This window comes from Papaver somniferum, chromosome 5 (genome assembly GCF_003573695.1).
Source record: "Papaver somniferum cultivar HN1 chromosome 5, ASM357369v1, whole genome shotgun sequence".
NCBI lineage: Eukaryota > Viridiplantae > Streptophyta > Magnoliopsida > Ranunculales > Papaveraceae > Papaver > Papaver somniferum.
In genome coordinates, this window is record NC_039362.1 from 72,271,208 (window position 1) to 72,282,162 (window position 10,955).

General features: G+C 36.1%; 1 protein-coding gene across 1 annotated transcript; it reads right to left on the reverse strand.

The window, feature by feature from the left end:
• Positions 1–9,830: 9,830 nt before the first annotated feature.
• On the reverse strand, positions 9,831–10,466 carry LOC113279171 (uncharacterized mitochondrial protein AtMg00810-like). The gene has a single exon (XM_026527874.1). It carries the CDS (start codon positions 10,464–10,466, stop codon positions 9,831–9,833), a length of 636 nt encoding a protein of 211 aa, XP_026383659.1.
• Between the last annotated feature and the right edge of the window lie 489 nt (positions 10,467–10,955).

Here is a 10,955-nt window from a genome sequence, read left to right on the forward strand (position 1 = left end):
TGTGCTTTTGATAATTAGATTTTTGACGGTTTGTTAATTAAAATGGGTTAGTGTAGAGATGTTTGTGGTAATTGGAATGATGAGATGAGGTGGTGTGAAGAACATTTCAAGAGTAATTTTCTAATTTCTTATGTGAGAAGAATGGTTTTCAATAGTTTAATTTATCATATTTGGAGAGAGAGGAATTCCAGGGTTTTCTCTTTCCAAGTACTCTTCCATAGAAGTTGTGAGTTTTGCTATTACTCATGAGGTTTGGCTTAAGATGAGTTCCCAGTGTTTTAAGACTGATGACACTGCTTCTAATAGAGAGTTTATAGAGAGATGAATAATTGACTGTGCATTTGTAATAAAAGAACTAATTCAGTGTGCTTGGCTTGCTCTATAGGGTTATGATGTTATGATTAATACTGATGGTTCGTATGGTGATGATGCTGTTGGATTTGGGGTTATTATTAGAGATTCTTTGGGCATCTCTTTATCCGCAATTACTCATGAGCTTCAAGGGGTTGAACTTGGACTTCTTCTTGCAATCAAAATTCAAGCTCGGTTAATTAACTTGTGTACATACTCCATTATTGTGTGTTCCCTTCTTAATTCCTCTGACCCTAAGCCTCCTTGAATGCCACTCATGTTTGGAGAACAATTAAATCGTTACTAGCAAACTTTGTTTCAATCGAGATAAGTTATTGTTGTAAAGAGTCTAATCCAGATGCTGACTATCTTGCTAAAATGCAGCCTAAGGAAGCCTTCGTCAACTTAGTCAGTGAGGAGTTTTCTCCTGACTTACGAGAGATTTTAACAGCTGATAAAGTAGGGTAAGTGTTTTTTAGAGTCTAGTTAGTTTTGGGTGTTAGTAGATTAGTCTTTTTTTTTATTTTGTTTGTTTCTTTTTCCGGTTGGGGTCTCCTTCACCCTGTGTATCGTGTCAAAACTAGAAGAAAAACCAAACAATTTCCTGAAATTTAGATCTCGGTACATAATTTTTAGGAAGTTTTAGAATCTTATAAATTGAATACTATGGTCGACAATTTACAGATTTTGTCTACAAGTTTATGATTCATAAACTGTATGACATTGAATGATTTGACGTTTCTTTGCTTCTTCGTTTGTTGCACATTGTGTGCCTTGTCCTTTGTACTTTCTTTTTTTTTCTTTCCTTCTACAGCTTTAACCTTTTTCCTCGAAAAAAGAAAAAGCAACAAATACTGGACCAACTTTCTTCAAGGAACTTTGCCATGTCTATGGAGAAAATGAATGTTATTCAAGCTATCACTAGTAATGCTGGTGAGATCAGGAGACTTGTGCTTTCGATCAACTAATGAGTAGCTGATTTATAATAATATTTATTTTTTGTTGTAATTTGTCTCATTTAGTTGCTCTACTTATAAGTTGTATAACTAATGTGGAACAAGGTAAAAGAAAGCAATACTAGATTGCTATAAGCAAGAAGAGAAGAGAATTCAAGCAAGAAGAGAAAGATAAGTTTTGTGTTTAATAATTTGATTGAGTAATAGATGGATCTTACAAGACTTAATCTAGCCTTTATGTAGGCTTGAAGAATAACTAAACTAGGAAACAGAAAACTAAAAGGAAATCTAAAAGAATCCTAAAAATAAGAAAGACTGAAACTAGGAAACCATGGAAGCCAAACCTCTAAGCGGAATCTTCTGGAATTGTAGTATGCCCTGCATCAGTCCCCCCTTCTAGAGTAAAACTCGTCCTCGAGTTGTCCAAACAAACCAGAAGTTCATTGTCACCATGAAACGTAAAAATCTCTTGAACATTAAATGTGTTGGAGATATTCCAATCATTTGGTAGATCAATAACATAAGCATTATCATTGATCTTCTTTAAAACCTTGAAAGGACCATATTTCTTCATCTTGGTTTTGTTATAAGTACCCACTGGAAATCTCTCTTTTCTTAGATGTATCATCACGAGCTCCCCTTCCTTGAAGGTTTTAAACCTCTTTTGTTTATCAGCATCCTCTTCATATTTAGAATTGGACTTCTCCAGTTTAGATTTTACTTCATTATGTAATTCAGTTGCTTTGTCTACAAAAGAGTCGGCTGCAGTGTTTGTACTCTGTGTGGTGGGTAAGGCTACCAAATCAAGAGTATGATTAGGTACTTTAGAGTACACAATCTCAAATGGAGTTTTCCCAGTAGAACGATTCACCGAAGTGTTGAAAGAGAATTCCATATGTGGCAATAACACATCCCACTGCTTACTATTATCCAGGCACTTAGCTCTAATCAAATTCCCAAGTGATTTATTAACAACCTCAGTTGTCCATCAGTTTGCGGATGTGAAGTTGTGCTGAATTGTAGAACTGTGCCTAAGCGCATCCATAAACTTTTCCAGAAATAACTCAAAAATTTGGTATCTCTGTCAGAAGTTATAGACTTTGGAACCCCATGCAATCTTACTACTTCTTTAAAGAAAAAAGAAGCAACATTAGAAGCATCAGTTGATTTCTTATAAGCCACGAAGTGAGCCATTTTAGAGTAACGATCAACTACGACCATAACAGAATCATTACCTCTAGCAGTACGAGGTAAACCAAGTATAAAATCCATACTTATATCAACCCAAGGTGCATCAGGAACTGGTAAAGGAGTATACAACCCGGTATTTTGAATTGTACCCTTTGCTCTCTGACAGACCATGCATTTTTGTACGAACTTTTGTACATCACGTTTCAAAGATGGCCAGAAATATCTTTCTTCAATCAGGGCAATGGTTTTATCTCTCCCAAAATGACCACCAAGACCACTGCCATGTAATTCTTGCATAAGATGTAAACGTAAAGACCCTTGAGGAATACATAATCGATTCCCTTTAAAAAGAAAACCTTCTTGTATAAGAAAATCATCAACCCCATTAGTTTGAGAACTGCATTGATCCCATAGTTTGCCAAAATCTTCATCTTCTGGATAAATGTCTTTGATATAGTCAAATGCATAACTCTCATTACGAATTGTAGTTAATAGATGACTTCTTCTACTTAAGGCATCAACAACTTGATTCAATTTGCCACTTTTATGTCTCACGGAGAAAGTGTATTTGTTGAGTGTGGAAAGCCATCGATCATGCATTCTGTTAACTTTAGCAGAAGTATTCAAAAACTTCAAAGCATGGTTGTCAGTGTTGACAACAAATTCCCTATGTATAAGATAAGTATGCCACTGCTTAAGAGATTGAACAAGAGCCAATAACTCTAATTCATATGTAGACCATTTCTTTTGTGCATCTGAATTCTTCTCACTGTAATATGCAATTGGATGACCCTCCTGTGATAATACTGCACCAATACCAACAACAGATGCATCACAATCTATTTCAAAAGGCTTGTTGAAATTCGGAAGTGCAAGAATTGGTGTCGTACAAAGCTTTTTTTAAGAAGAATAAAGCTTTTATCCATTGCTTCCGTCCACTCAAACTTCTCCTTCTTGAGACAGTCAGTCAAAGGTGCAGAAATAGAGCTAAAGTTCTTCACAAATCTTCGATAGAAAGAAGCCAAACCATGAAAACTACGAACATCACGAATAGAAGTAGGAACTGGCCAATCTTCAATTGCTTGAACTTTAGAAGGATCGACATGAATACCATCAGTAGAAATCACATATCCCAAAAATGTTACTGAAGAAGCCATGAAGGTACACTTCTTCAAATTAACATATAAAGAGTTGTCAGCAAGAACTTGAAACACTTGTGAAAGATGTTGGAGGTGTTCTGGCTCACTGCGACTAAAAATTAGTATGTCATCAAAATAGACAATAACAAATTTACTGAGAAAGGGTTGGAGAACCTGATTCATAAGTCGCATAAAAGTACTAGGTTTAGATAACCCAAATGGCATGACCAGCCATTCATATAAACCTTCACGTGTCTTGAATGTTGTTTTCCACTCATCTCCACCTCGAATGCGTATTTGGTGGTAACCACTGCGTAAATCCAACTTAGTAAAAATAATAGAGCCCGACAGTAAATCAATCATATCATCAATACGGGATCGAAATCTATAAGGAATGGTGATGCGATTTAATGCTCTGCAATCGATACACATCCTCCATCCATTGTCTTTTTTACTAACCAAGAAGGCAGGACTGGCACAAGGACTGTTGCTAGGTCGTATCAAACCCTTTGTAAGCAAATCATTTACCTGTCCCTGTAATATCTCATGCTCAGCAGGACTCAAGCGATAGTGTGCTTGGTTTGGTAAAGAGGCTCCAGGAATAAAATCGATGCAGTGTTGAATATTCCGTAAAGGAGGTAATGCAGTTGGTAGTTCATCTGGAAATAAAACATTATATTGAAATAATAAGGGCTTCACCTTTGCAGGCAACTCAATCATAGGCTTAGAATCTTCATGGGAATGTAAAGAATGTTGTGGGTGCAAAGAACGAATAACAGTGGCTACGACAGCATCAGTCTGCGCACAAGAGTTTGAAGTGGAATTGGATGGACTAAGAACCTTGGTTTTCCCTTATGAACAAAAGTGTAAGTATTCTCGAATCCATTGTGAACCGCGTGAAGATCGTATTGCCAAGGTCTGCCAAGAAGAAGATGGGTTGCCGTCATATTAATGACATCACATAGAACTGTGTCTTCATAACCCTCAAAAGAGAATGACACATAACACTGAAGAGTAATCTTCTGTGTGCTAGAGGCATTAACCCATCCTACAGTGTAAGGTTCTGGATGAGAAGTTACTGGTAGTTCAAGCTTCTTAACTACGTGATCAGCAATATAATTATCCACACTGCCACTATCAATTATCATCTTGCAGATTTTACCCCCAATATAACATCTGATTTAAAATACTGTGTCTCTGAGACTTGCATTGTTGAGTAAGAAATAATGGACGAATCATCCCAACAAACTCGTCGTCATCACCAGGTGAGTCTTCATCTTCGAACTCATTAAGCGCACCAGTGACTTCATTAATGAACTGAGGTTCACCAATCAAAGCATTGAATTTCCGACAATCACTAGAAGTGTGCCCCGATTGCTGACATTTATTGCACTTATCTCCACGAAATTTTGTATAAGCATTATTAGCTCGCTGTTGCGGTGGAAATTGTTGTTGCCTGTTATGAAACCGATTCCCTGTAGTAGGAGGAGTTGGTTGCAGAGAGTGAGACTGCTGACCCGGCTGAAGATCAACTGGATTGGCTAAGATAGGTGTAGCCAGAGGTGGAGTATAAGGCACAATATGGCTAGGTTGTCGATGTGAATGGCTAACATCATAAGGAGGCCTGGGAATATTCAAAACAGTATCTGGAGAAAAGTTTTGAGATGAATTGGTACCCCTGTAAGTATTTTGATAACGCCCTTGTCTGGATGGATAATCCTAGAAGAACGAATAAGACGATTTTCTATCTTAATAGCTTGCTGCACAGCTTCGACCATAGTAAAAACTGAATGAGTCATACCATTTTGTATTAATCTATTCAGTCCCTCAATGAATCTTGCAACTAACTGTTCTTCAGATTCTTTGAGTTGATTTCGTGCGACCAAATTATAAAAATCTGACACATATTCTTCAACAGTTCGTGCCCCCTGCTGAATTTGTAATTTGATGAAAAGTTGCTGCATAAAGTCTCTAGGTAAGAACTTATCCCTGATCAAAGTTTTCATACGTTTCCAAGTACGTATTTTCGGTTTGTTAGCGTTTCTACGATCATCACAGATCTTATCCCACCAAGCTGCAGCTCCTCCTTTGAGTTTGTATGTCACAAGTTTAACCTTAGAATCTTCAGGGACTTCCATGAATTCGAAAAAAGCTTCTACCTCAAAGAACCAATCAGTTAGTTCTTCAATACGAAAATTTCCAGAGAAGTTGGGAATATCAGCTTTTAGTTTATATTCTGGTAAAGAACTGTAAGGGTTGTGACCAGTTTTTAAACGTCGTTCTTCAATCCAATTCTTCTCTAGATCGTTCTCACGTTCATCTTCATCATCACTGTCAAGTGAGGAGAAACTATCTTCTTCTTTGAATGACCTATGAAACCTTCATACGGTTTCTTAATGTTTAAAGTACGCAATACATCTTCAGGTACTTCATCATTCTGTAAAAACTGAAGTATTCTTTAGTTTTTCCTTCTAAGTCTACAAGCTCAGGCATATCCAAATCTAGATTTATATGTTTTGCAACCTTCAAAAGTTGATTCTGCATGGTTTCAAGCTTGGTATCTCTTAACCCTAATTTGTCCTCCATGGACTTCTCAAGAGCTTCAGTAATGTTTTTTGCCAAAATCTCGGTATGAGATTTGATGAGAGCTTCGATTGCTGCTAGAGTAACTGGTTGAGCAGTCATATTTTTTTTTGTTTTTTTTTGTATACGAAAAGGAACTAAAAAAAAAGGACTGAAAGGTGTTGCGGAAGCGATGTAAAGGATCAAGTTATAGGATAAAAACCTAAAACTAAGTGGTTGATACCAACTAATATGGAACAAGGTAAAAGAAAGCAATACTAGATTGCTATAAGCAAGAAGAGAAGAGAATTCAAGCAAGAAGAGAAAGATAAGTTTTGTGTTTAATAATTTGATTGAGTAATAGATGGATCTTACAAGACTTAATCTAGCCTTTATATAGGCTTGAAGAATAACTAAACTAGGAAACAGAAAACTAAAAGGAAATCTAAAAGAATCCTAAAAATAAGAAAGACTGAAACTAGGAAACCATGGAAGCCAAACCTCTCAGCGGAATCTTCTGGAATTGTAGTATGCCCTGCATCAATAACACATTAATTTCCTTTGTTGTGAAGTTTGTGGGGAGGCGCATCTTAGTGACTGTTTCGGCTGTCTCTCTCCCAATAACATACTAGTATTTGTTAATGCCTCTAGTTAATTGATGCTTGCATTGATTTCACAATTCAGTAATAAATGAGTTTTAGTCTCCATTTCTTTTTTACAAATCTTGTGGGAACAGTGGTTTATTGTATTGAATCTGATAAAGAAGAATTACAGAGAGAGAGTGATACTTATAGTATCAGTTACAGAAAGAAGAAAGCAAATACAGATATGAATGAGTTGTCACAGTACAACTGTCTCAATATTACAGGTTTAGAAATAACAACTATAACTAACTGACTGTGCTAACTGTCTGAGCTGTTACCTGAGCTGAAGACTTTCTTGCTCTTACAGGCCCCCTTAAACTGAACACTGTCAAAGTGTAAAAGTTTGCCTTGCAATCTGATGAACAATTTTTTATATAACCCCTTTGTAAATAAGTCAGCAATATTCTGCAAGGAAGGGACATATCTAACTATCAGAAAACCAATCATAACTAAACTTCTGACAGAGTAATAGTCCAACTCCACATGTTTGGTTCTAGCATGACAAATTGGATTTGCAGCTAAACAACCTGCACCAATATTATCACAAAACATAGTGCAAGGATATCTGATAGGAGCTCCTAATTCATCCATGATAGACACATTTTTGTGTCTAATTTGATCTCAATACTATATATTGTTGGCACTCGATTTCGTATTTATTTACATTATTTTTTGTGTTTGTAAGTATTTTTGGGGAATAAACATTTTTGGAAGAATTGGCTTAAAAGTGTTAAAGGAATTCTCATTTCGGATAAGAGCACCAATCTTGTTAAAGGCACCCAGCAAATGGATAGAGGCACCCTCTCCTTCTTCATTTTGAAACAAATTCATGGAATTTATGGGATATTTTAAAGATTCGGGGCAAAGATATCTTCTTGCCTATTATACATAAAGTTTCCATATCTTGAAGGTAAAAGAGATAATATATTTATGAGTTGGTTTTTATTGAAAAGGAGAAAGAAAATCTGGGGTTTTATTTAAAAAATAAAAAAAGATAATATCCCTAGGATTTTATTCTAGCAAATAAAGAAGATTTTTGATAACGGAGAAAGAAATTATTCATGAGATATCTTTCATTAAAGAGAAGATCTGATGGAGTTATGGAAGAAGATTTTGAAAAGATGTTTGAGTAATGGGTTATTGTGTATAAATAGGGTGCTAGTAGGACCAAACAGATGGATGGAGAGAGGGGAGTTTTGGGAGAGCAAAATCATTGTTTTATTCTTCTCATTACATTTCATCATCTTGTAAACACTTTTTGAGCCATGAATAAATAAGTGTGTTTTCGACGTGATGAGCTAAACCCCAATACTGGGACGACGGAGGAAGACGAATTTCATACATGGATAAAATTATTTAATTCTTTTTAAGACTTTTGCATTAATTTTAATTGAAATATGATTTGAATTAATTGGTTGTCATTTAATTTGATGAGGTATGCTTAGCTTAAATATTTTGATACATCATGCTTAGGATTTACAACTAATCTTTTGAGAATCTACCTTGGTAAAACCAGAGTCCATCTTAATTTTATTCATTGAGCTTTAATTGTTGAGAATAAATAAATTGAACCCTATGTTATGAATTCGACGAAATCCTAGTCCCAGTAACACTCTTCATCCTGTGACAATATTTTGTGTATATTTTTTCTTTTCTGTTAGTTTATTAATTCTTAAAATCAATTCATCAAGTCCGAGTGAACGACAACTCTATTTACCACTATATAAAATTCGATCAATTTCTGGCGCCGCCGACGCGGACTTGTGTATAAATTTGTTTTTAGGTTTTATTTTTATTTTATTAGCTTTGTTCTTTTTTACGCCTTTTGGTACTTTTGTTTGCTTTCAGATTCGGAGCCAAGCTAGAGAAAAAGAAAAAGTGCTAAAAAGAGAAAGCAAGGCCAAAGAAGGAAAGAAAAGAGAAATCCAAAAGGAGTGAAGAAGATTTTTTTTCCTTGTATATAGTTATTTCTTTTTATTTTTAGAAACTGTAATTAGAGTTTTTATTTTTGTAATATTTTATTTTTTTGGACACTTTTTAAATTATATTTTTGGACATTGGACATTATTTTTTTTTTAAACCCTACGGAAGGGTAGTTTTAAATAAACTGTTTGCAGAGAAGGACGGCGATTATGATATCGCCTCGGCCCCTCGGGGTCGTACATAACATAGGAGTTGTGGCCCGAGTCGACTTCAACGGTTCATCCCCCGTCTGGAACGGGAGGTAAGAATTATAAACACCCGCGAATCCCCTGTCAGCGGGTTTACTGGATGATTTTGTATGCATATATGTTGAGGAATCGAATACGGCTGTTTTAATTTCTTAGTATAGGGCAAGGCCTGGCCATACAAGATAAGGGTTCGGATTTCATCACCGTTCTCTTCTTGCCCGCCTTAGGAAAACGAAACCAAACACGAACCTAAGCCTAAAATTTTGACTAGAACGAGACCGATAGGGTAACGAGCTTAATAGGAAAGTCATTCGAAAAATATTGGTTACTCTTTTAAGCATACTTCGAAGTTCATGATGGTTTCTGTGAGTTGAATGCGTGACTGCACCGCCTTGTAATGCGGTGAGACCTTGGGTATCAAAGCTCCACGCAGCTTCCCTCGCCTTTATTCAACTTACTTTGACTCGGATTGATTCCAGAGGGGTTTGCTTAAATTGTAACGAATTCCCATTCGAAGGATTAGAAGCTGGTCTAGAAACAATCTAAGTGGAGCCATCATGCTTTTTGTTTGCTAGATAAAATAGGCGTGTTGTGGTCGAGTCAACCTTCTTTGTGCTTGTTTAGAATCCCCTTGCAGTTAGGATGTCGAATTGGTATAGCCAATACAATGATTATCCAACCGAGCAACATGGACATTACTCTTTTTATGATCATAGTGTGAATAGTGGTTGGGCACGCCAACCTTTTCAAGAATCCATGATATAAGAAATCCATTTAATCTCAGAAGCAGCTACATATGATGCCTTATATTCAGCTTCAGCAGAAGAATGGGACTGAGTAGGCTGTTTTTTTTAAGACCAAACAATCAGATTCTGACCAAGAAACACAGTAACCAGTAATAGACTTTCTTGAATCTGGGCAACCTGCCCAATCACTATCTGTAAAGGCAGTTATGGTAGAGCAATCCCCTCCAACAAGAGTTATTCCAGTACCCAAAGAACCTTTGATAAATCTCAAAATCTTCTTAGCAAGTTGCAAATGAACATCAGTAGGTTGATGCATGAATTGAGCAACATAGTTTACAGCAAAACTCACATCAGGCCTGGTAAGTGTGAGATACTGCAGTGCACCTACAAGACTTCCGTAATAAGCAGGATTCTCAAGCAAAGTCCCATCATATAAAGAGGCTCTTCTGCCTTGAGCAACAGGGGATTTGCATGGTTTACACTTCAGCATATCAAACTTTTTGAGCAACTCAATAGAATATTTGCTTTGAGTAAGAAGTGAAGAATTTGTTGAAGCATCTAGTTTAGCCTCAATACCCAGAAAATATGATAGAGCACCTAAGTCCTTCATAGCAAATTGAGTCTTCAAGGATGAAATAAATGAATCCAAATTATTGTCAGATTTTCCCACAAGGATTATATCATCAACATATACTAGTAAAATCATTTTGACACCTGACTTGTTGAAGAAGAACATTGAATGATCACATGCTTATTGAGTAAAACCATAAGATAAAAGATATCCACTGAATTTATCAAACCAAGCCCTTGGGTCTTGCTTTAGCCCATAAAGAGATTTCTTTAAATGACATACATGAGAAGCAAACTCAGAAGATATAAATCCTGGAGGTTGTTCCATGTAAACATCCTCAGTAACATGCAAGAATGCATTTGATACATCTAATTGTCTCATGCTCCATTTATGCTGTAAAGAAAGACTTAACACACATCTAATGGTTGTAGCCTTAACCACAGGACTAAAAGTCTCTTCATAATCCACTCCATCAACTTGATGATAACCTTCTGCCACTAATCTTGCTTTAAATATTTCTAAAGTACCATCAGCTTTCAGTTTTGTCTTATAGACCCACTTACATACAAGGACATTCATACCAGGTTTATAAGGTACATACTCATAAGTGTCATTCTCATACAA